The sequence below is a fragment of the Clytia hemisphaerica genome, unplaced genomic scaffold, assembly GCF_902728285.1.
Source record: "Clytia hemisphaerica strain Z4C2 unplaced genomic scaffold, Clytia hemisphaerica genome assembly, whole genome shotgun sequence".
Classification (NCBI taxonomy): Eukaryota; Metazoa; Cnidaria; class Hydrozoa; order Leptothecata; family Clytiidae; genus Clytia; species Clytia hemisphaerica.
Window position 1 is genome coordinate 1,346,161 of NW_027103890.1, and position 27,734 is coordinate 1,373,894.

A 27,734-nucleotide genomic window follows, 5' to 3' on the forward strand; every position below is an offset into this window, starting at 1 on the left:
GCATCAAACTAAATCCAATATTTCTTTTCTTATCTACAAGACCACAAAACCGAAGCTAGAATGGTCCTTTAATTGAGCAACAACAGCATGTGTGTCTGACGTAAAAAATAAAGTACCGTAAAAATGGCAAAATCCTTCAATCAGTTTTCATACACCACTCAAAACGCAAAATAAATGATAACTGATAAAATAAATTTTGTTTTGACTGATATTGATTTTAAAAAGGAGGACTTTGTTGAGGAGATATATCCAAAAATGCAGCACCAGGACCAGATGGTTTTTCTGCTATCTTTCTTAAAGATTGTAGCGAAGAACTAGCAACTCATTTTTGTACAATCTGAAGAGAGTGTTTCGATAACAGGCACCAATCTCTTATTCAAGGACGCATATCATTCGTATTTAAAAAGGGGGGACAAAGAAGCCCAAAACTATCAACCAGTGTCACTAACCTTGTACACAGTGAAAACCTTTGAAAAGATTGTGGAAAAACATTGTTAATTTTCTAGAAGAGAATAACTTTTTCAATGACTCCCAACATGGCTTTAAATGTCTCAGCTCGGAATCAAAGGAAAGATATTGCAATGATAATGAATTGGATCGTTTCTGAAAGACAGAAAGCAATCTGTTGTTGTAAACGGGTTACAAATCCCAAAGTGTCCCTGTCATATCAGGAGTATCTCATGGAACAGTACTTGGGCCGATTCTGTTTTTTTCTGATGATTTCTGATATTGATGAAATATCAGGTATTCTATAATTGATACTTTCAAATTACAAAATGATCTCAACGTTTATAATTGGACTGAGAGCAATACTATGAAATTTCTGAATAGTTGTAAATTCAAATATTTGAAATACGGTAAAGATACTGAATCAAGAAGTCTATCAGCCTATTCCACTAACAACAAAACTGTAATTGAAAACAAAAGCTCTGTCAAAGATCTTGGAGTGTGTATCAGTAGTGAATGCTCATTCACAGATCAAATTAACAAAATGATAAGCTAAGGACATTTCTAGTTGGATTCTGAGAACATTTAATAACAGAAGCTGTGATGTTATGATTACGTTATGGAAATCCTTAGTTCTCCCTCACATTGACTATTGCTCTCAGCTTTGGTCACCAAACAGCATCCACCAAATTGAATATTCAATAAGTACAAAAGAACTTTTTCAATAAAATCAAAGGCCTTAGTGCTTTTGATTATCGGGAAATTTATTTTCTACAAAGGAAGAGGAAGAGATCTAGAGAGATATAGAATTATTTATATCTGGTCGATATTAGAGGGTATAGTACCAAATTTCAACCACAATGAAGGAGTCGACACTGTAAAAGGTGGTGTCTCGTCTTCAGTTATAAGCCGTCATGGTAGAAAATGCCAGCTACCAGCAATCATTTGCTTCCGCAAATTTATTTGTGAGAGCTTAGTTGTACAGGGTTCAAAAACTCTTCAACAGTATTCCCTCTGACATACCAAATATCACTGGCTGATAAAAAGATTCATTCAAGAAACGCCTTGACAAGTTTCTGTGCTCTATTCGTTTCTTATAAATTATATATAGCGTAATTTATGCAAAAATGATGATTATCTTTTTATTTTTTATTTTCAGATATGCCGCCAAACATTGACATCATCGTGTATGGATTTAGCATGCAGACAATAGGGCAGCCCGAGAATCTTACAATGTCAATGAGGGCGCTGAGTCTCTGCCTGATGATATCATGCTCACAAAAGCTAGATCTAAAAACTATTGGCTCATTGTAGAAAGACTGATATCTCACTTACAAAACAATGAAAATGTTGATGTAATCAGCAAGGCCTTTGACAAGGTGGACCATCGAATCTTGCTACACAAGCTAAAAATCAATGGAATCAAAGTACAACTATTGAACTGGATACAATCCTTCCTTACTGACAGATACCAAAAAGTTTCCATAAACACGTTCCTGTCAGATGAAGCGAAAGTTACAAGCGGAGTTCCACAAGGCTCAGTTCTGGGCCCCCTCTTGTTTCTGGTAATGATTAGTGACATCAACGAAAAGATTAAACATTCCATCCTCTCATCTTTTGCTGACGACACAAGACTTATGATGAAGGCAATATCTTGCGCTGCAGATGTGAGTCTGCTTCAAGATGATCTAGACATTGTCTATGACTGGACATCCATCAACAATATGGAGCTCAATGGAAAAAAGTTTGGACACATTGCATACGGAAAAAATGAACAACTGAAAGTACACTCAGTCTACAAATCAGATGTATAACAGCCAATCGAAATAAAAAGTGCAGTGAAAGCCCTGGGTATCCTACTCTCAAAATCACCTGTCATATGAAATACACATTCAAACGATCATTGACAGAGTCAAGGGTATAAGTGCCTGGATATACAGAACCTTCAAGTCCAGAGATAGATCAGTAATGATCACTCTTTGGAAGACATTGGTACTTCAACATCTGGAATACTGCTCCCAGCTATGGTCTCCTACAAAGCGATCCCTGATGCAAGAACTGGATTATCTGCAAAAATCCTTTATAAAAGGGATCCAACTTCCACCCAATTTGAATTATTGGGAGAAGCTCAAATACCTCAATATGTACAGTCTCGAGAGAAGACGCGAAAGATACCAAATTATATATACATGGTGTATAATCGAACAACTGGTGCCAAATTTTAACTATGGTGAAGGGGAAGGTGGTATTAATTCGGCGGTATTTATTTACCAACGCCTGGGAAGAAAATGCCACCTCATACCAGTGAATACAACGAACAAGAACATTTGGAAGAGCTCCCTTTCAGAAACCGGTCCAAGACTATTCAATGTGTTACCAAGAAAAATACGTGACATGACCAAATTTTCCAAAAATTCCTTCAAAAAACAACTTGATCAATTTCTCCAAGATGTTCCCGGCCAGCCACTGCTCCCTGCCTATCTCCCTTACTGGCTGATGGCTGACTCGAATTCAATTGTTGAAATGGTCAAACACCGGACCCCAGGGGTTGAGTGAGCAGAGAATTTGCTGAAACACATCAAAGGTAATCAAAGGTAAGTAATATCTTTTTTTAAGTGTTCATTTTACAAAATATAGAAAAATGTTCTATAAATAATGTACAAATATTCCTTAAGGGAATTAATTTTCGCACTAAGTAATTTTCAGCTTCCCTTGCGAATTAATTTAATTTTCGCGGGACTTATTTTCGCAACTAATTTCCACTGTAAATTATCACGGGGATTTGATTTTGCGAATTGGCGAATTTTTTCAGATTTTCACATTTTTCGTTTGTTTGATTACGAGATTTAATGTGTACAGTAGAGTCTCCATAACTGGAACGGCTACGAGGAATGAAAACTTACTTGAATTACAGACATTCGAGTAATGGAGACTCGTTTAAGAGAGTTTCTTAGCTGAAAGAATGTTTGGTGTAAAAAAACTTAATTTCACAAGGATTAAATTTCGCGAATTTATCGAGAGATGAGAGTTTGAAAACTTTTGCAAGGTTATTTCGCGAAAAAGACGAAATTTGCGAAAATTTATACCCTTATGTACAAAAAGACACAAACATGATTTTTTAAGAGCGCTTTTACGACTTTCAATTGCGGCAGCATAGAGGAGCTCGCTAAATATTTTTAACTGTACTTTAATAAGAATATATATGATGAAATTGGCCAAAAAAATTGGTAAAAATATCACCATCATGGAATTTAGCATATATTTGCATACATTAGAACAGAAAGAGATGCCAATTTGTCAAAGATTTGTTTAAAAGCACCTTTTTTTTTGAGTATCGCCTAAATTTATTGAAAAAATACGTATTTCAACATTAATTTTAAAATCTCTTTTATTATTAAGTATCCCCGGGGGCTATACATCAAAAGGATAATAAGCTGGCATAGTTTAATCCCGGGATTGAAAAAAGCTAGAGAAAACCTTTTCCGTACCATATATCATGTAGCTAAAGAATTTTAAAACATGGCATAAGTGAAACAAGATGGCAGAGAAGTACAGTGAAGTTGGGTAACTTGCATCAGTTGAGGCTAACATGCATAGCCCTCAAATGAATGACCTGGCTGGTCCTTAAAATACAAAGTTAAATCAAAACAAAAATGGTAGAGTAGAGCTGCGAGCGGAGCTGCGTAGTTCATTTGTTTTGAAATTTTGCTGCTTTGATTGGTCATTCATTTGAGGGCTATGCATGTTAGCATGTTTTTGTAACTACAATTAGACAGCGGGACAAAGGTTTGTTATAATTTAGCATAACAAAGACAAACTCAGGAGGTAAAATAAATTGCGCTTTGATTGCTTTTAACTATTTTTCTAATAAAGAATAATGATTGATTGCGAACGTGCAACAGCCAAAATATCAATCCAACCAAATTTTGTCATTCAATCAGATTCAATTCCCGAGACAGCGCTTTGATTTTTAAGGCCTTAAGGTTTATACACTAAAGTAAAAATAATTCCGTACATGTAAATGAGTCAGAATTTGAGGTCCGGCAAAATTTCCGGGAAATAGCCTACCCGGCAGTGCGCGGATCTAGGTGGGTTCTATCTCCCCCGTAAATTTTTTTCTTGGGAAGTTGATCTTTAAATTAGTTTTCAAGGTTGGCTTGGCTCAAATCTTTTAATCTATGGCTCAAATTTTGGTCAATTTCTCATAGTTTTTGAAAATGTTGATTTCATTAAAAAGCCCCGGGTTATTTTTTCATAAATCCCTTTCAAAGTTTTGCGGCGCATTTGTTTGCTTGCAAGTCAAGTAAACGATATAGCGCTTTCCCAGCATTAATCTTTGATACGCATGTTGCCGGACGCTAGTGTGACTAACTGCCTTACACGAAGGCAATGGAACACAATAGAATATTACCCAGGAATCGACCGTTTGATTGAGATTCGATTACGTTCGACAATGGAATTGCAATTATTCGATCACGTTCAATAGACCTTTTCGCCTTTCCATCCGCCATATTGAATTGTATGCAAAAATTATGGTGGCCAAATTGCCGTGGTGAAATTCCCTTAGAAAGTATGCAACACATATGCAAAAAGAAAGTATTAATATAAAACTTACATGCGTAATTGGCATTATATTAAAGTGTAATCTTGTAGAAGAAAGATTTAAATTTGCTTCTCTTGAAAACTAAAAATAATTATATTCGCTCATCTCTTAGAACAAGCACTTCAAAAAACCATAACATTAGACATATACTCAAACTGAAAAATCACCAGCGAAGGTAAAAAACAATCCTTATTCGGTAATTCTCCTGGGAATAGAGCTGCCCAGGAGCTGCCAAATGATTAAATCAAAACATTGATTCAGTTTGCGTGTTTTGAAAGTTTGATGTGTGTACTACGTCTTCGTGGAATTTTTTAATGGCATGAAAACAGATTATGCTATGTCTTTAAGAACAAATTTCTAAAAGGGGGACATTTGCGCTAAATCTGTACCGTGTCCCGTCCAAAATCATGAAAAATAAAGTTCATTTTTTTAACATCACTTTGCTTTTTTATGACAGTCTATAGCCTATATTTCATGGAAATATATCTTGACACCACCTTTTTAAGGCCTAGATATATGCAAAACATGAATTTGGACGGGACAGTACAGATTTAGTGCAAATCGCCCTGTTAAAATGACAAAAAAACTACATTTATTTAGACTTATTATGACTCAAGAGCTTCTTATTTTTACCATAATTTTGCCCGGGACACTCTATGGAATGAAAATAAATCAGCCGGCTTTTAGCTAAAAGAGAAATAGATTTTATGATTTCGGACGGGACAAGTGATTTCGGACGGGACAAGTGATTTCGGACGGGACAAGTGACTTCGGACGGGACATATTTTTCTACCTTAAGGGAAGACATTTTCGTGGAATTTAACGTTGACTCTGCAAAATACCATAAAAAACTAATATGGAATATTCATGTGGCTAACATATGTAAAAATCGAACCAAATCATCAACTTCCTACAGAGAAACCTCCGAGGCTGCAACAGAACGACCAAATCCCAGGCATACAAGATCTACGTGAAACCCATTCTTAATTATGCATCCTCCGTCTGGAATCCAGTCAACAACGAAAGCCTCACTAAACAACTGGAGCAAGTCCAACGAAAAGCTGTGCGTTTCGTCTACTCCAACTGGTCCTGGAAATCCAGCCCCACAACTATGATCAACGATCTTGGCTGGGAATCCCTTGAATTCGGTCGTAAGAAAAACAATTTACTCATGCTTCACAAAATTGTTAGTAAAAAAATTTCCCTACCAAAAGACTTCTTGCCCAAACGAGCAAAAATAAACAACAAATTCCAACAAGTGCATGGTAGAGTCCTGGCGTATAGACCTTTTTTCAAAGAGGCCACCCTGTTGAATAATTATGTAGTCCAGCAGAAAAACAATGATAAAACCATGCATAATTATGACAATATGCATGATACAGTAATCAGTCCATCACAAACTGCCCTATAAACAAAACTCAACATTCTCACAAAAGTTGTCTTTTTGATTTCCCAAACATTTGTCTAAAGCGTTCACTTCCACAATTGCAATTTCGGTCAGTCCAGAGTCGGCTTCAACATATAAACGTGTTTTTATTTACGTGACCGAAGTGCCTAGTAAAAATATCCGGGGGTAAGTGGCGAAAGAACACAGCAGATTATTTGTAAAGTAAAGAAATATCTTTTGGCATTGACAATCCAATATAATATATTATATTATATTTCCCTAAATTCAAAAATCAAATTTCATTTTTCATTCGTGAAAAATAAAAATAAGAAAATAATGAATTAATATTACATACTAAGGCGCCCCCGTCCTTTACTCTCGTTTAATTCCTGATCTCGGAACGTGCAAAATGCCCGTCCCCGCCGTATATCCACCAAATCAGCTTAAACTCACTTTAATTGTCCTTTGACTTTCAAAAAATAAGTATTTAAAAATTATATGAATTTATAATAATTACAAAAACAAAAATTGATACTTCATTAGTGAAATATTCAATAAATTCCAAGTTTCAATTTTCAGTGGGCGTTTTTCTAGTGCTTTGTTGATCGCGCAATTTTTGCGTCACACAAACTTTCTCGGGCACTCGTAATAATTATGCATTGCCAAATTTGGTTCTCCATTATCGTATCAGGATCGATGGTGACGTCACCTGAGCATAAAAAAGAAAGGATTTCGTCAGTTTTATGCATATATTAATTTGCGAGATATTCTATTCGCCGCGCAAGCGCACTTTTCGTAGACTAGTCGGAATACTTTCTTTTACTCGCGGGATTGATGGTAACTTTCCATCTTTGTTATTTTTTAAATGAAGCACAACCGAAAAAAAAAGAAACTTCAGAAAGTTGCGTATTTCCAGTGAGTAAACGATTCTGACAATTAACAAAATTGATGATGATGATTTTTTTTGGTCAGGCAGATGTCTAGTATTGGGGGTTCTAGTCTTGACCCCTAAGCCTACGCGAGATTGAAGCGTTTGGGTAAACGAGACAAAACTCCAAAAAAGCTGGTGTTTTGAAGCGCTTCCGTGCGATCAAAATATCGCTGTTTGTGACGGACTGGTAATTATGCATGGCTCTATCATTGTTTTTATGGCTGGAATACATAATTATTTAACAGGGTGTCCTCTTTGAAAAAAGGTCTATTGCTATTCCAACTCTTTTGTCCCTACCACCATTGACTAGTGGAACGAACTTCCGAATGAAGTGACCATGAATGATAACTTAACAACATTTTCTGACGAACTTCTAAAACATATTTAAATCTCATTTATCCTAGCTATATATTTTTACAGCTATAGCCTTACAATGAATCTTTACTTCCACTTTCAAGTCTTAGCACCATACCCTATCTTTGTGCCAAGTCTTAGCACCTTCTCACTGTCTCATAGAACAATCTTTGTGCCATTAATTCATTCATTCCTGCTTAGCATCTACTAATCTCTTGCATTATTTCTGAGGTATACTCAATACCGTGAAAAAGGGTAACTTGCATCTGGAGGCTAACATGCATAGCCCTCAAATGAAAGACCCAGCTGGTCATTAAAATACAAAAATAAATCAAAACAAAAATGGTAGAGTAGAGCTGTGAGCGGAGCTGCGTAGTTGTATTTTAATGACCAGCCATGTCATTCATTTGAGGGCTATGCATGTTAGCCTTCACTGATGCAAGTTACCCTTTTTCACGGTACTAGGAAGGAGTTTTATTTTATTTTATTTTGTATATCAATAAAAATTTTTACTTAGCACATTAATTCATTTTTCATATCATTTTTTATTAAAGTACTATAGCTTTAGTCCCTTTGTTTAACTCTTGCTCTAGAATTTATATTCTTTCCCTTAATTGTAATAAAACTTGTACATTATAACAATAATTTTTATTTTAAATTTTAAATTTTAGGCTCACGCCTAATGCTACTTTAATAGACCTTTTCGCCTTTGTGTCCGCCATATTGAATTGTATGCAAAAATTATGGCTGCCGAATTGTCGTGGTGAAATTCCCTTAGAAAGTATGCAAAACATATGCAAGTTTACACAAAGATTAAAAAGACAACAAAGCATCTTATAAATAAATATTATAATCATTAGAACAATAAAAGATGGAATTTCTTAATCCAAAAGGAAATATTTACAGAACAACAAAAGCCTTTTAGGAATTTGTTCTTAAAGACATTGCATATTCTGTTTTCATGCCATTAAAAAATTCCACGAAGACGGAGTACACACATCAAACTTTCAAAACACGCAAACTGAAAGCAGTAATTATGACGTCACACTTCATCAATGTTTTGATTTGATCATTTGGCGGCTCTATTCCCAGGAGAATAATTTGCCGTCAGCCGAATAAGGATTGTTTTTTACCTTTGCGGGTGATTTTTCAGTTTGAGTTTATGTCTAATGTTATGGTTTTTTGAAGTGCTTGTTCTAAGAGATGAGTGAATATAATTGTTTTTAGTTTTCAAAAGAAGCAAAATTAATCTTTCTTCTACAAGATTACACTTTAATATAATGCCAATTATGCATGTAAGTTTTTATTTAATACTTTCTTTTTGCATATGTTTTGCATACTTTCTAAGGGAATTTCACCACGGCAATTCGGCAACCATAATTTTTGCATACAATTCAATATGGCGGACGCAAAGGCGAAAAGGTCTATTAATAGATAGATTAGATAGAACACATGAATAAATTTCCTATATGGAAAATCAAAATTCCAGGTCAAATACCTTTCTGGAAATTAAGTGCTACCATAAAATTGATGCACTTTTTGTTTCTGATATATGTTTGTATATCAGAGTTTAGATGCATTTGGTTTGTTTTGGTTTTATCCGGACTCTTGGTTCAGCCTCACTCTCATGTCTATATAAGGCCTCAGTTTCTTCACATGGCCCTTTTTCAGTTCTTCATTTCTTAGTGCTGACTGCTGTATTTTTGCTGTTTCTGTTCAAACTTTACTGTTCTCTGCTATCACCTTTTCAATATGCTTGCTGAAAGATTATGCTTTGCTATTTTAATGTTCCTGACAACACCTCCTGGTACTCCTCCACCTAATGAGGACAGTGCCACACGAAAGAAGAAATGCCCTGGCTGCCAGAGAAACCACGGTGATCATACCTTTGGTCATCCAAGCAAGAATTGTCAGGGACCACAGTCACCATCTTCTTCTCCTTTGTCACAAACTCCTACAACTAGCCCGCGATCTGCTAGTCGTACAGCTGCCATCCAACAACGTAAACAAACGTCAGAGGAAAACCCTGGCTTGCCGTTGTCTGAACATGATGAACAAATGAGTCAGTATCGCCGCCATTTACAATTTTTGAAACGACAGGAAAATGAACTTTTGGATTCCATTAGAGCTGAACAAGAGAATCAGGAGGAAAATAATTTACGAGACGAGATCAAGCGTCAGACAGAGAAACTTGAACGACTAAAAGCTTCAAGAAGTCATTCATCTCGCTCCGCCATTCCGCCATCCGCTACTCAAAACGCCATTTCCTCAGGGGAAAACCGCGCTCAGTCAAACTTTTTCAATGACAATATGTCTACTTTGCTTCACCGTCCGCTACTTGCTTCTGCTCCGCTCGCTTCTCAACATCAACCACAACAAACCCAATCTCAATCTCATTCTGCTGGTCATGCACTTGGTTTTGCTGCTTCACTTTCGTTGTTAAATTCTGGCTCGAATTCTCAAGAATCCCATCGCCCAGTCACCCAGAACGAACTCTTTTTAAGACCGACATGAACCAACGACATCACGAGAGGTAAAGCCTTACGAATTGTTGACTTTGTTTCTCGCATTCGCCCTGCAGAAGATGAAAAAGTTTTGTCTTATGATAACAACTGTAAGCTTGCCTTAATTTTACAGGACTCTAAACCAAAACTTTCCAATGTTACCGTAGAACAGTTTAATATTGCCAATCTTCGTATTTTTTATGAATTACTTTTTTCTGGGAAGCTCTCTACCCTTCTTCATGTACAGGAATACCTCTCCTATGCGACTAAGGTCTTGGAGCTGGCGACTAAGTACACATGGCAATCGGTGTTGCAATATGACGATGAATTTCGGATTTTGCAACACACATATGGGTTCTCATGGAGTACTGACCATAGTCACCTACATGAGGTTGTTCTCATACCTCGCTGGGCTGCAAAGCTACCTCGTGGGCTTGGGCAAAGCAGTGATACTTCCTCATCCAAAAACGATTCTTTTTTCTTAGGCTTTGCGGGTAACAATAAGGGTTCTGGTCCTGCCATTATGACGCATCTCTCCTCTGGTTCAGAGATTTGCCGAATGTTCAACTCGAGGAAAGGTTGTCAGAAGTCTCCCTGCAAGTTCACCCATGCTTGTAACCGCAAGGTTGGCTCTCAGGCTTGTGGAAAATCCCACCAAGGTTTTCTGCACCCTGGGAGTGGAGGGGAATCTCAATGACTTCCTTCTTCTGAGCCAGCTCCTTCTCCGCTTGATTCTGCAGTTTGGGACAAAGAATTACTGGATGACCCTGATCGTCAATTTTTATTTGATGGGGTGGTCAACGGTTTTCAATTGCTCCCAGCAGATGCTAAGATCAGCCCTGCGGAGATGGACAACTATAATTCTGCTGTTGGCCCTAGTTCTAAAGGAAAAGTTGAAGCCACTATTTTGGAAGAACTATCAGCCGGAAACTACATAATATCTGCTGAAAAACCAGTTATCGTCAGTGCCCTTGGAGCAGTTCCAAAGCCTGACTCAGAGGATCTCTGTTTGATCCATGACTGTTCTATGCCCTACGGTTTGGGTGTAAATTCTTACATTGATATTGATAAGCAATCTTTCCAGACTCTAGATGATGCCTGTCGGCTGATAGGGAAGGATTTCTTCATCGCTAAGATAGATTTGAGACACGCGTACAGATCTGTCCCAGTCCACCCAGCAAACCGGGATGCTCTCGGCTTGAAGTGGAAATTCAGTGGGGACGAGCATTACACGTATCTAAAAGACACACGTCTCCCTTTTGGTGCACGCAGTGCTCCTGGTATCTTTCATCGGTTGACCCAGAGCGTTAGACTTATGATGCAGAGGAAAGGCTTTCCTTTGATCATTGTATATCTTGATGATTTCTTGATCATCGGGAGGAATCAACATGAATGTCAAGCTGCCTTTGATACATTGCACTCCCTACTTGTTTCTCTAGGATTCACAATCAGCCCTTCTAAGGTTGTTCCACCATGTCGGAAACTAGTTTTTCTTGGAGTTGAGATTGATACTACTACATTAACTCTCTCACTCCCTGATAAAAAGCTAAGTGAACTGAGAGACGTCTTGATGTCTTTTCAATCACGAACTCGTGCCTCAAAGAGACAGCTCCAGCAGCTGGCTGGGCGTCTCAACTGGGCCTGTAAGGTCATCTATGGTGGAAGAACCTTTTTGCGTCGCATTTTGGACCTTATGGGTTCTTTACAGAAGCAGTCATCCAAGTGTCTGTTGAATGAGGAATTCTTTAAGGACATTGCCTGGTGGCTAGACTTTCTAGGGGTTTTCAATGGTCAGTGTTTGTTCCATGACACTAGGCCTGTTACTAACATCCACACAGATGCTTGTTCTTCAGGTATCGGAGCAGTGTTTGAGAAGGATTGGTTCTATTCTAACTTGTGGGTTGATGCTCCTTTCCTAGCAGGTTTGCACATCAACTACAAAGAGGCTCTTTGCATTGTGTTTGCCTTAGAACGCTGGGCTCCTTTTCTCAGTAATAAGGTAGTCCATATCTATTGTGACAACACTGCTGCAGTGGGCATGTTGAATAAGGGATCATCTCGCAACCCGCTCATGATGACTTACCTCAGGCGTCTGTTCTGGTGCTCAGCCACATACAACTTTCGCCTCAAAGTTTTCCATGTCCCGGGGGTCCTGAATGTTGTTGCTGATCATGTACCTAGCACGGTTCCTGTTGCCGCAGTCTGTTTGTGTTTATTTGAATTTTGTTGGTCTTCTTCACCGGGAGATGGGTTTCCCCAACCCTCTCCTTGACAACTGGTTCCTGTCCTCTGTGCTAAAGGGTATTAAGCGATCTAAGGGTATCCCTCCCGTCCCCAAGCTCCCCATCACTGTGGATATCCTCTCTTTCATTCAGTGTAGCTGGAACCTCAATATTCCAGGATTAGAAAAAGCTATACCTGTTATCTTTTTTCTTTAAAGAATCAACAAGCCATCAACATCAATAAATTACACACATTTACTCAGAGAAACTTTTAAAATTATCTGCCATTATGACTTTCTTGAAGCCGTTCTGAAATGAACCAATCGGGTTATGAATCGGAATTCCTATGGGAGTTCTTTTCCGAAATTTGTAAAATAGCTAAGTCGGCAAAAAAACTTTTCCCGGGGGTTTGAGGGAAAAACAGAAACTGCTGTCATTTGTTTTTTATTTAACCAGATATTTAAATTTGGGCTCAAAAATATTTAAATGAATAAGCTAATAGTATTCAATATACTATTTGTATCTATCAGAAAATAAAACACTTACAGAACGACATCATTTATCATTTGGAATACCCCCGTATTTGGAGCATTCTATGGTGGGCGCAAAATAGGGCGGAAACTAAGTAGCACCCTTAGTGCAAGATTACCGCCTCATCTTTATTCGCCCGCGCGAGAATGCGAGCTAATCATTTTTTTCTCGCGCGCTCAAGGGGAAAAAGAAAGTGATCGATATTCTTTGAAGGAAAAACGTCAGAAACAAACCCAAAGACCAAAAGATGTATTTTGTTGTTGACAATCGATCCTGTGAAGATGAAAAAATTTCTGCTTTGCGTTTTTTTCGGAACGCTGAAAAACTCTAATTTCGATCATCCTTTAAGATAAAGAGGTTGCGAGATTTGGGCTAGCGAGGCAAAAATCGCTAAAAAGCTGGTAAAATCGTAATCCTCAAAAATCGATGTTCCAGCCTCACTGTCATTCATTCCCAACTCAACCTCCTAGATAGCAAGCAGGCTTCCTTCTGGGCACTGTGTCTGGTCTCCTTTTTTGGTCTTTTCAGGAAGAGCCACCTTTTGCCGGTTTCCCAGAGGGACTTCTCGTCGAGTACCTTTCTCACTAGGTCTGATTTTTCGTTTGTTGGTTCCGGGGTGCATATCAGAGTGAGATGGAGCAAAACCATCCAGTTTGGTCAACGTACTGTTACTATACCACTGGTTGCCATACCCTCTTCTCACCTCTGTCCGGTTTTGGCTGTGTCCCGTGCCTTTTCCCTCACCCCGGGAGCCCTTCCTTGCGATCAAGCCTTTTGTTGGAGGGATTCCCACCTTGCCTCGAATCGGGTTTTTGTGCACCGGGATTTTATGTGCATCCTTCAGGCTCACCTCTCTCGTTCTGGGCTCTCACCCCGTCAATATGGGTCACACTCGTTTAGACGTGGTGGGGCCACCTTTGCTTTGGAGGCCGGGGTACCTCTTGACTCCATTGCAGTCATGGGTGATTGGAAGTCTGATGCAATGTACCTCTATTTACATATGCCCCTGTCCCAGCGCTTGCACGCCCAGCGTTCTATTTCTTCCTATATTTCATCTTTACCTAACTAACTACCACATTGGATTTGGACATTTATTTTATTCTAGTTTTTATTCCTGTACATATTTGCCATGTCATTGTCTTCATTTCAAGAACTGAAAATACCATATGTAGATCACACTGTGTGCCTTCCTGCCTAGTCCCCCTTTCGACCACTTGTGTTTAAGTTTCTGATATATGTTTGTATATCAGAGTTTAGATGCATTTGGTTTGTTTTGGTTTTATCCGGACTCTTGGTTCAGCCTCACTCTCATGTCTATATAAGGCCTCAGTTTCTTCACATGGCCCTTTTTCAGTTCTTCATTTCTTAGTGCTGACTGCTGTATTTTTGCTCCTCCACCCACCCCAGCATCTAGGGAGCTTCCTTATTTAGCAATTTCTTTTTATTTTGAAGCCTTGTTTATTTATAACTGCTTTTTAGTACTATTACTCCTGTTTTGTAATTTTCAGCCATATACTCAATATTGTTTACACGTACTATTTACTGTTTACTGTTTACTGTTTTTTGTCATTTTGTCACTTTTGCTGTTTTATAACTATATGTGTTTGTATTGTGTTTTCTTTACGCGTATCTGTGTATTCATTTATTTTATTCTAGTTTTTATTCCTGTACATATTTGCCATGTCATTGTCTTCATTTCAAGAACTGAAAATACCATATGTAGATCACACTGTGTGCCTTCCTGCCTAGTCCCCCTTTCGACCACTTGTGTTTAATTGCTAAAAATTGCCAAAACGAGGAAAAATTGACACAAAATTTTATATGAATTGCAATCAAAAACAAAGCCTCCTTACAACTGAACCAAATAGAAATAGAACCTCTTTTTTCAGACATTCAAAACAACCGCTAAAAAAAGTCAAAGATCAAGAAGTATAGAACCTGGTGTTTTACTTTTCTCCCCAATTTCAAACGACTTCATTTTATTAAAACAAAATACATAAATAGAAATCCTACCAAAACCGAAAGTTCTTTGGCGCCATTTTGAATCGTAATAAATTTGTTTGGAGTCAGGGAAGTACCGTAACCGACCGTTCCCGCTCTAAAGTAAACACGTGGTCATACCGGGCTTTTTTTCCCACGGTACGTTTAAGCTTATTTTATGGAACGCCGTAGACTAGTAAACTAGGAGGCCCGGAATTCCCGAGTTATTTTTTCCGAGTTAAAAAACCGAGTTAAAAAAACCCGAGTTATCCCGAGTTATGACGTCATTTTTGGAATTTAGTGACGTCATTTTTCATTTCATAACTCGGTTTATTTTGCTTCCTTTAACTTTCCGAGTTATTTTCCATTTTTTAACTCGGGAATTTTTGCTTCCTTTAACTTTCCGAGTTATTTTCCATTTTTTAACTCGGGAATGTTTGCTTCCTTTAACTTTCCGAGATATTTTCCATTTTTTAACTCGGAAATTTTTGCTTCCTTTAACTTTCCGTATTCCGAGTTATTTTTCATTTTTTAACTCGAGAATTTTTGCTTCCTTTAGCTTTCCGAGTTATTTTTGAATTTTTAACTCGGGAATTTTTGCTTCCTTTAGCTTTCCGAGTTATTATTACAGCATAAATAAAATCTCAAAAACTACAGCAGGTAAGTGATGAGATAAAGCTATTTCAAAATTCATATTTCCTCCCTATTTCATTAAAGAATACTGTAAGTGACATGACAAGATTCTCAGAAAAATTCACTGAGTCCTTCCCCCTTCGCTGTAAAAAATTTGAATGAATCACCAACGATTCTTGAATCAATCATTTCACAGACTATTCGTAGATTTTTATGAGAGATGTTAAAAAATAAATAAATAACACTCACCAAATCAACTTACAGAAAAACATTCGAAAGTTTCCCGCACGCATGTGACCTTTGCAAAACATTCGAATTATGAATCGAATCTTTTTGTGTCATAAGGCTCTAATTAGACTTGCGGGTAAAAAACATTCCGGGGGTCAAATACGCTACTTTTTCAAAGTGGAAAGTCTTTAAATGTTGACCTGAAGGTATATTGTTATTCGAATGTTTACCCCCATATTTTTATAAAAATAATTCGAACATCAAACCCCATTCTGCGCAATGTGAAGTGAAAGATACTGGAAAATTTTACTTAAGCAACGAGGAAACTGCTAGTCGAGTTTTTTGTCACTCGTTGTCACACGTACAAAGAATAAACGTAACGTAAGCGAATGAATGAACACTAAATTTTCGTGAGAAAATGGCACATCCCTGTGTTATTGAAAAACAATGGAGGGATCGTGTAAGACCCGTTCGGCTTTATAGAAGCCCCGGGGATACTAGGGTTGTGAGCTGACGGGTATGTGCCGCAAAAATTGAGGAAAAAACTGATTATTTCGGGATTTTGTGACCCTTATTGGAACTATTGGCTGTTTTTACAAGCCAAAAAAAATGGAAAATAACTCGGAAAGCTACAGGAAGCAAAAATTCCCGAGTTAAAAATTCAAAAATAACTCGGAAAGCTAAAGGAAGAAAAAATTCCCGAGTTAAAAAATGGAAAATAACTCGGAATGTTAGAGGAAGCAAAAATTCCCGAGTTAAAAAATGGAAAATAACTCGGAAAGTATTTTTGGATATTACTTTCAAACAAGAAGCCCATAGGGCATGAAGGCCCAGCGAATAAAAGTATGAACTGAACAAGACTTGAGTAGCAGAGGGGATTTGAACCTTGAGTCGCTAGTACAAGCCATAGACGCCTTAGACCATTCGGCTATCTCTTATTTACAACAATAAGAAATAATTCATAATATTTAAATCTTATATACAGAGATGTTTTTTTCCTAACACGTGAACAACTGAACTGTTCACGTGATAGAGAAATGTAAAAACAACTTTTTTTTAAAAGAACATCTTCCTAAAGAGAAGAAGGTTTGTTACGGTTTGTTACATTGTTTTTCTTAAAACACACTACATCTGTTACGTTCTTATAGTTTTAATAGTTAATTGTATTTTCTCCTTTTATGTTTTTAACCAATAAAGACGATTTCAATTGTTTTTTATTCTGTCAATCATGTTCTAACAGCCAATCAAATCCTTCACAATCTGAATTAGCCTGTGCTTGAAAACGCCATATATGAAAACGCGTATCGCCTAGTAAATTGTTACACACTGACACCGGGCAGAATGCTAATGAAAGGCCCAGTACGCTAAAGCTAGCTGGGCCAATAATGTAAACACCAATTAAATATTCAGCGCGCGTGAGAAAAAAGGAAAATAACCGACTAGAAGCTACTTCCAAAGCCTTTTTTTCTTCACCTAAAATCGTAAGGAGAGATATACAGATTTCTGCATGTCTGACCCGTTCGGGATTGCATTTATTTTTCTTTCTGTTTATTGCGTTTTTAGAAATTCTCATTTATTTATATGTCCCCATGTTCAATGTTACTATGAAATATCATTTAGTGAAAAAAGTTGGATGGATTCTCAAAAACCTAAAAAAAGTTGTAAAATTAAACAACGTTTTTTGAGGGAAGTAGCTTCTAGTCGTTGAAATTCAGAAAAGAGACGCAACTTCGTCCCTTCGTTCGATTTTTCTATTATGGGTCTGTTTTCAACGACTAGTTTACTAGTCTAGGAACGCCGAAGCTGCGATAAAATATTTCACTGAAACCTGGTTTAAAAAGAGTTTGGAAACTATTCTAGTCGCGAGTTAGGGAGTTGCTAGTTTCGAGTTGGGGAGTTGCTAGTTTCGAGGTGGGGAGTTAAAAATTACCGGCATTCGAAAAAGAATAACATGCATCAAAAGTACGATTTTGAAAGTTGAAGGGTCTGCTTTATATGTCTTCTGGAGGCAAAACCGTTCTCTAAACTTCGGATAGGCCCCGCTGGCAAGAACGGTCTCTCCTTCACATGGTATTAGCAGAATTTTTCGTGCTTTTCAGTGCCCTTTTTTGGTAATAAAAATTCTTGTTCTTATTTTGTTGTCTAAGAAAAACGAAAACGATGTATATTTATTTATTTTTTTTCTTCAAAAACCTTTATTATATATAATATATATATAGTCTAGAAGTATAAAACCTTCAACTACTCAAAATGGAAACAATAAAGACAAAAACCCACAAAACAAAAAAACAATACAAATACAACAAAAATCTAGAATGAACATTCACAGAAAATCAATCAGGTTGGAGTAGAAAAGGAAAATATGATGACATAGAAGTCCGTCAATGTAAAACTAGTGATCTAAAATGACTTTAAGGAAGAAAGTAACTCAATATGAGTTAAGATGGAAAGAAGTAACTCAATATGAGTCAAAAAATATTTCAAAAAAACACATTATCTGTTCCTCAGTTTTCGACCTACACAGGATTTCGGCCATTTGTGAAAATATCCTCCTATATGATGGAAATAGGGTTGTGTAGGTAGGCCAAGCAGTGTTAGCTAGACACCACCACAGATAAAAAGATGTAAAAAGATGTGTTTAGTGAAAGTATGAAATGCGCGCAAATATAAAATAAACTAAAACTTAAACTCCACGGAACCAGCCGAAGAAACTAAAATAACAATGAAAAAAGAAGTGTACTTTCTACTAGACAAAGTTGCCACACCTTTGACACGTTTCTGCCACAACGTTGTAGAAAGCATACTAGATGGGAAGGAACTGGGATTGGATCGCCACTATCCAACCCTGTGGCTCTCACACACATTTTACAGTTCAAAGAAGAAGATATATATTTATGTTAATAAAAAACATATAATACGTATATACCACCTGTAATATGCTTATTTGCCTTAAACACGTGCGCTGAGAACATGGAAAGCTATTTTCTACTGTCAATTCATATCCATTTATATTTCCTGCATCACATTGAGTATAAATATAATTCTTGATTAAAGTGACTTTAGAACCATTGTATTTTATAATGTGATCAAAATTTTTATTAAAAAGTGTCAATTCCAATGATAAAATGACAAAAGAAAGTGCCATTATTTTTCTAGCTTTATAAGCTATCTCTACGACTTTTTTGAGGCTAAGATGACTGTCAACCTACATCTCTATTTCTATTCTATTTCTATTATTTGATTAGCAAAAACTTTATACAAAGTTATTCTCGCCAATGTAACAAAAATATGATAAATAAAATGAAAATATTAAGAAGGTAGCCTAAATTTATTATAGAAATAATAAAATAATAAGTAATAAATACGACGGGATACTTTCAACAAAACAAATGTACTATTTTCTACCAGAATATAAAGGGTAGAAAGCTGTAAATTTGAAAATTTGGATGATGAAGAACATCCATGACCCACTGAAAATGCTTGTCGCCATTTTGATTTTCATACTCCTTCTAATTCGAAAACGTAAATTTTATAGCAAGATCTTTATTCTGGGTTTTCTCAGAGATCTTTTCGATCAATTGCTAATAAATTTCAACGGGATTTCCTTCTTACAAAGCATTAACCATGTGAATGCTTTTTGTTAGATAAAGCCAATATCCAGCCAATATAAATTAAAGAGATTCATGCGAAAGCTAGATCAAAGAAAATTCGACTTCGAATCTTTTTACAGTCGAATGTTTGTGTTTACCTTTGTTTGAGAAAGAAGAAGGGGGAAACCTTTCTGATCTGTTGCATCTTCTTATTATTTATGATGCCGGAAAACCCTTTGTTGTTATGATTCGAACGTTTTCTCTTTCACTCGAATTGGAAAAGTAAATATTATGTCTGGGGAAATCTCTCCGGAATCCCTCCAAAGAAGTTTTCGCGACTTTAGCCTCTACAAAGGAGAGTTTTAGAAAAATATAAAATCGTTCTGTAAATTACACAATACTATTATGCATTATGTTTTATGCATTTTGTACCTGCCGGTAATAAATAGTAAAAATCAATTTATTATGTACATATAAAGATCTAGATCAAAATATTAGCCTCTAATCTAAAAACATTACCTCCGAAGGAAAATAAACTCGAGAAGTTGAGAAAAGCTGAAGTGAGTTGTGAATTTGTTAGAGCTTGACAAAGGTTTATATTCGCCATTGTGGGTAAAAATAAGTAAGATAATGTTTAAAATTTTGAATATTTTAATAGGATTAAAAATCGCTAATTGATATTTTATCCATTTCTTTCTTAAAAACATCCAGGTCTTTTATGTTTGTCAATTTTGTTGGTAATTTGTTCCAGAGCCCCACCGTATTTGGTGTAAAAGAGTTTGCGTATATCTTTATCCTGCTTTGGATAGGGTTAAACTTTGCATTAGCACATCTTTGCTTTATTGGTTTCATTTCTCTATTTACCTGTTTTGTTGAATGATATATTTCGTGTAGCATTTTTACCCGAGCTCTGCATCTACGTTCGTCTAGAGTTTCAAGGTCAGCTTTTCTTCTTAACATTGTTGGGCTTACAGTCTGTTGTAGCTGGGAGACCCCTTCTCTGTCTATGTGATTTCAAAAAAATATCAAAGTATAGACAGTAGTAGCCGGGAATTATACAAGATGCAAGAATTAATCGCAGAATTTGATTGGCTAATATCTTATTGTTATGATTTGATAAACAAAAGTATGACGTCAAACAGCTCTATTGTTTCAAGAAGTGGCACGAGCTTTTGAATTGTTTTAAAAAAATAACGGTTTTTTCTTTTGTGATTTGAAGTGATTTGAATCGAGTCAATAATTCCATACTCTGTATTTCAGTGAAGTTGTTGGGATTTTAACAGGATAGAAATATTTTTTTTAACAGAGTATGGTCTTGCCACGAGCTGTAGATCCAGTGCAAACTCTTTCTCTGAACCATTTCAATTTTAACTTTTAAAGTTTCATTTCCAGCTGGGTCCCAAACACTTGATGCATACTCTAATGTTGGTCTTACGAAGATTTTAAAGCATTTAAGCCGCATTTCTGGGTTACTCTTGACAAGATTTTGCTGTAGGAAGAACCTGGTATTGTTTGCTTTTGCACAGACATTTGATACATGTTTATTCCACAACAGATCTTTTTGCAATGTCACACCAAGGTATTTCGCTTTATCAACTTTCTCAATCTGTTGTCCATCGATTTGATAATCAGCGTTGATGATCTTACGTTTGATTGTTATTCTTAACAGCTTGCAAATTTCTGGATGAAATTCCATTGACCATTTTTGCTCCCAAATAACGAGTTTATTTAAATCATTTTGCAGTTGTTCTGCGTCTTTGGATGACATTATCTTCCGGTACAGGTAAGAATCGTCAGCGAATAAAGTTTTGAATTCGTTTCTAATGGCATATCATTGATGTAGGCGAGAAACAGGAGGGGGCCGAGAACGGTACCTTGGGGGACACCTGAAATGACTGCTGAATGTTTAGATAAAGTTCCTCGAACAACGACACATTGAGTTCTATCATGGAGAAAGTCTGATATCCAGTTTAGAATGTCACCGTTTATACCGTAATGTTTCATGCTGGCTATTGGAGAGTATCTTTGTTCGGTCAAAATGAGACATTACGTGACTATGTATGATGTGGTCAAACTAACGGGTCGATAGTTCTCAGGCTTTGAACGATTTTTGTTTCCAATCATTTGGTACTTTTCCTTGGTGTAATGATGCTGTAAACAATAAGACGAGAAAGTCTGAAATCTCGTCAGCACATTCTTTTAAGATCCTTGTTGATATTCCATCTGGTCCGCTCGCTTTATTTGGATCAAGAGTTTGGTGATGTCATTTTTGGTAAAGGTAATTTTTCCAATTGGAGGGCCTTGTGGGTCGTTAATTTCGGGTGATATTCCATCATCGACAGAGAAAACACTAGAAAACTGTTTATTCGGTGTCTCTGCAATGCTAAGATCTTCTGTTTGAATTTGCCCGTTATTGTCTAACAGCGGACTGACTCCAACAATGTTTGTCTTTTTTGCTTTTATAAAGGAGAAGAATCTTTTAGTGTTCTTTTTATCGCTGAGTACTTTGTCTCGGATGTAATTGTTGTAGGCGTTGTCGCATGTCTTTCTAGCTTCCTTTTCTGCAAGAATGTATTTATCATAGTCCTTATCAAGTGTTGTACGTTTGTATACTCGGTAACGTCTTTTTTTCTTTCAGGTAGAACGTTTACAATCTCTATTGAACCAAGGTTGGGTGTATCTTGAAGATGACATTTTTGTTGGAACATGTGCATCTTGAGCTGTCTGAAAAATGTCTTTGAATTGAAACCATAAAGTGTTTATTGATGTTGCGGTTGCTTCAATTTCAATAAGTCTGTTTATCTTATTCTGTACTTGGTCTTTTAAAGCTGTTAAGTTTGCACTCTTCCAAATATATATTTTGCGTTGAATGGGTTTAATTTTGGTAGGGTGACATAAAATATCTGATATAACTGCTGTATCGTGATCTCCAAAGCCGGGTAGTGGTTCACAACGTTCGATCAAACCTGAACGGTTGGTTAGGAAGAGATCAAGTACTGATTTATTTTACGTGTGGTAAAGTTTAGGTGTTGGGTAAGGTTTGTTAAAGTTTTTATCAGAACGTAAACGTCTCTTCAGGAAGAAAACACAACAAGAACTACTCTACAAGAGAAAAAAGATAGTATCGAGCGTAAAAAATGCTCTGAAGAATAATAGTGCATATTACGCATACTATGGTGAACTCATTAATTATTTAACACTCCCACTTGAAAATATGACAGTGACATGTCATCATCATTGTCACCAAGTCCAAATATCCCCTACATGGGGGGTTTACAGCAAGTTTCTACTTTTGTACTCCAAGTAGTGTTCGCAACTGTTCAAATTTTACTTTCGACAAACTTTTCGTGAATATGTCAACAACCATGTCGTTAGTTGGACAATACTTCACTTGAACAACTTTCTCATCAACAGCTTGTCTGACATAATGATACTTTATGTCAATATGCTTTGTTCTGGAATTAAGTTTCGGATTCTCGCTAAGTCTGATAGCACCTTGGTTATTCTCATATAACGTTGTTTGTTTTGTTTGTTTAAAACCAATATCACTTAACAATTGACGTAGCCATACGGCTTCTCGCGTAGAATGACTGAGATAAATGTACTCAGCCTCGGTGGTCGACAGGGCAACAACAGATTGACGTTGAGATCTCCACGTTACAGGAGATGTACCGATTTGAAAAACATATCCAGATGTCGACTTTCTGGATGACTTATCACCAGCCCAATCAGCATCAGTGTAGGCTGATAATTCAACATTTCTCGATTTCGACGAAACATAAACTCAACAATGAACCAAAGTTCCTTGGATGTAACGAAATACGCGTTTAACACCTTTCCAGTGTTCTTCACTTGGATGGGACATGTATTGACTCAATACTCCCACTAAATAAGACAGATCTGGACGAGTTCCGATCGACGCATAGATCAAGGAACGGATAGCAGCTTGATAATCCTTCAGGTTGACAGGTTTCTCATCAGGAGCAAGTTTTTCGAAAGACTTTCCGGTCTCCATTGGTGTTGAGATTGGTCGGCATTCGGCCATGCCGAATCGTTGCAGAACATTGCGAAGATAAGCAGATTGATCAATTCGAATGATTTCAGCTTGTCGATCTCTACGAACTCTCATACCAAGGATGTAATTGATTTCTCCCTGATCGACCATATCAAACTTCTCAGCTAAATTCTTCTTCTCCCGTTTGAGCAAATTGATATCGTTTGATGCGAGGTTAAAGTCATCGACGTAAACAGCAATAATGATCAAAGAGGTTGTGTCGTTCTCCTTGATACATTTCGAATAAACACATGGGTCAGCATCAGCAACTTTGTACCCATTTGATCTCAAATAACTGTCGATAGTGACATTCCATAGACGAGCAGATTGTTTCAGTCCATAAATACTTTTGTTCAGTTTACAGACTTTGGGCGGATCTTTCACGATCTTTCAGCCTTCTGGCTGATTCATGAAAATTTCAGCATCTAATTCACCATTCAAAAATGCGGTTTTGACATCCATCTGATGTATATCGAGATCAAATTCGTTGGAAACAGCTAAAACAGTTTTTAACGAATTGTACTTTGCAACTGGGGCGAAGGTTTCATCGTAGTCATTCCCTTTCTCTTGAGAATAACCTTGGGCGACGACACGAGCTTTGTATTTCGTAATCTCGCCATCTGCACCTCGTTTCTGTTTGAAGACCCATCGACTACCGACAACATTTTTGCCTTCAGGTAAATCAACTAAAGTCTGTCCAGATATAATTGGCAGTGGAAACAAGAATGCCTGTAACTTTTGATAGTCAAATATAATTATGGAAATTTTTTTTGCTTGTTTTAGAGAATCAAAAGCGCTATATTTGAATGTATTTTTGGCTGAAAAATTCGCGATTTTAAGCGGTTAAATTTGCGATTGCAAAAATTGAGCTTTTTTTCTACTTATGCTATAACGTTCATTTTTACACCAGTGGTAGTTCAACCTTAGGTTAAGAAGTTTGTTAAATTTCAAGGCAAACTGAAAAGTCCTTCGGAAGATATGGGACCCGAAATACCCCTTGGTAGCACTTTTCTGTGAAATATCAAATCTCCAACTTATTACTAAAAACGGGGGTAGTGATATGACTGATAAAACAGTTTTTCGATCATAACACATTTTACGATCCCTTTAATGACCTCATAGCCAAACTGTGTTTAGTGTTTTGGGAATTAGCAAAGTTCTTTAGACTTAAAAATAACAAAGGCAATTTAAGTTCATGCTTATCTTTTCAATAAAAACAATTATACTGTAATTTCACTTCGTTTCGAAATAATAAATGATACCAATAGCAATACTACCGATGCACCAACACTTAAGATTTTCCAACTTTTAATTGCGCTGTTCGAAAAAGATAACATAACCCCCGTTTTTAGTAATAAGTTGGAGATTTGATATTTCACAGAAAAGTGCTACCAAGGGGTATTTCGGGTCCCATATCTTCTGAAGGACTTTTCAGTTTGCCTTGAAATTTAACAAACTTCTTAACCTAAGGTTGAACTACCACTGGTGTAAAAATGAACGTTATAGCATAAGTAGAAAAAAAGCTAAATTTTTGCAATCGCAAATTTAACCGCTAAAAATCGCGAATTTTTCAACCAAAAATACATTCAAATACAGCACCTTTGATTCTCTAAAACAAGCAAAAAAATTTTCCATAATTATATCTGACTATCAAAAGTTACAGGCATTCTTGTTTCCACTGCCAATTATATCTGGACAGACTTTAAGTCCCATGTATGGTTTGCAACTAGCGAATTCATTTCATCGTCAATAGCTTTCCGCCAGTGTTCAGCTTTCTCACAGGTTGTCGCTTGTGTGTAGGTCTGGGGCTCATTGGAATCAACAGCAACATTCGCCAATTCCCACCTATTGCCAGTGATGACACCTAAACGATCAGGCGCCTTACGATCACGTTGAGCATGTTGAGGAACCTCGACAGGTTCTCCTTGAACAGCTTGATCAGGAACGACTTCTGGTACAGCTTCCGGTACAGCCTCTTGCACGACAACAGGAGCGACTTCAGGAACAATGTCATTATCGAAATAAAACTGGCACTGTTCATCAACTATGTCCTCTTCCTTAGAATTTCCGGAAACGATTGGAAACTCCTTTTCGAAGAACAGGACATCATTACTACGGATCATCTTTCCGGTTTCAGGGTTGAACAATTTGTATCCTTTGCTGTCATTTGGATAACCAACGAAGATACACGGCATGGAACGTTTGTCAAGCTTACTCTTCTGCTTCTCAGACGGAACGTGAACCATAGCTTTACATCCAAACACACGTAGATGACTAACAGCAGGCTTCTTCTCGAACCAGCATTCGAAAGGCGTTTGATCTTTCAGCTTTGATGTCGGACTGCGATTTCGGATGTAGACAGCGGTTGCGACGGCTTCAGCCCAGAATTCTAATCCAAGGTTGCTTTGATGAAGCATTGATCTTGCGAGGTCGAGGATAGTATGGTTCATCCTCTCTGGAACACTATTTTGTTGTGGAGAATAAGGGATTGTAAACTCACCTTGAATCCCTTTGTCTTTGCAGTATCGATTAAAATCCATGGACGTGTACTCTCCACCATTGTCGGTGCGAAGACGTTTGACTGTTCGCAGTTTCTGCACTTTCTGACCAGTGGCATTCTCCATCAAACTAACATACTCCTTGAATTTCGATAAAGTTTCACTTTTAGCTTTCATTGTATACAGTACTGTGTATCTTGAATAATCATCAATGAACGTGACGAAATACTTTGATCCTCCGACAGATTCGGTACTCATAGGTCCACATACGTCACTGTGGATTAACTCAAGTGGTTGCTTTGTCTCAGAATCTGAACTCTTCGGGAACGAATTTCGGTGCTGCTTTCCGAGAGCACACCCTTCACATTTGGAACGACCGATTTTTCAGGATAGATGAGCAAACCATTGACAGGTTCTCTCTCATTCAAGAACTTCAGGCTTTCGTAGCCTAGATGACCGAAACGTTCATGCCATAGATCAATGTCATGTCGAGCTTGAGTAACATAACAAGCCTCGTCGACAGTATTCAGTTTGTACAGTTTTCCGTGTTTTTGACCAATCGTGTAATATTTCTCGTTGATTTTCAAATTACATGATTGTCCTTTGAATTCCGCTAATTGAATGTTTAACGGTTGATCAAATTTCTTGTAATTGTCAATACTCTTTCGTTCATAAGTCATATGCTGTGATGCTCCGGAATCGATCCACCATTCGTCGCCGCTCGATTCTTGGTTCGACTTCAAGGCAATCTCCGGTTGTTGATCGGTTACAAGGTTAGCCTTCTCTTTCTTGGCTTTCTTGTCGGCTTTCTTCTTTGCGCGATCTCGAGCAAAGTGATTCTTCTCATGGAAATAGTGACAGGTTAACTCCTTCGATTTTTTATCCTTGTTTTTACGACTATCTCGACCTTGGAATTTCGGAGTTTTCGACAGAAATGCATCGTCATATTTCCCTTTAGACATTGGGCTTTTGAATTTCTCTACTTCGTGAATCAAACGATCCCTAACATATTCCCAGGTAAGATTGTCCTCAGCGATTGTTTCCAATGCAGTTATCAGGAAATTGTAATCATCATTCAAACTACTAATCAATATGATTACCAAGTCATGTTCAGCGATTGGATCACCAATTGCTTCCAATTGTTCAGATATAGTTTTGACGTCGTTTATATGTTGGATGATTTCAGCGCCTCTCTCGAGTTTCATGGAATACAACTTTCGTCTTAGTTGTATCTTACGCGATAAAGTCTTTTGTTGAAAATGCTTTGCGAGACTATCCCAGGCATCCTTGCCAGTCTGATGCACGAATATAAATTTTTAGACTTGTAAGTAAGTTTTGCGACCGCAGTCGGAGGCGACCCGAAGGCTCCTCTTTCGATAGCTATCTACCCGAAGGTAGGGGAGGGCGCCACTCTTTCTCCCTGGATTTCTCCACTTACTCTTGATCCTTCTCTTAGTTGCTGAGCATCAAGCAGAGAGGCATCAAGTACCATTTTGGGAATCTTTGGTATGATCCGGCTGGGGGTTGAACCCACAACCTTGCGAACCGTAGCCGGATGCTCTACCACTGTACTACGGTCGCTGTAGACTTGTAGAAACAGATAAACATACACTAGCAAGTGCCATGTTCTCTCTTTTCTTAAATTTTCGTTTTACCTCTGCAATGGCATTGTCACCAATTTTCTCTATGCCATTGACAATGTCCCATAAATCCTTTCCAATTAGGAACATTTTCATGTTAAATTTCCAATTGTGGTAGTTTTCAGCAGTTAG

General features: G+C 37.3%; 2 protein-coding genes across 2 annotated transcripts in view; one reads left to right on the forward strand and one right to left on the reverse strand.

Annotated features, from left to right (window-relative positions):
- Positions 1–27,734, reverse strand: part of LOC136808636 (tyrosyl-DNA phosphodiesterase 1-like) — a 222,721-nt gene that overhangs the window by 130,935 nt on the left and 64,052 nt on the right. The window lies entirely within an intron of this gene.
- Positions 11,074–12,498, forward strand: LOC136808652 (uncharacterized). Its single transcript, XM_067065201.1, has one exon. It carries the CDS (start codon positions 11,074–11,076, stop codon positions 12,496–12,498), a length of 1,425 nt encoding a protein of 474 aa, XP_066921302.1.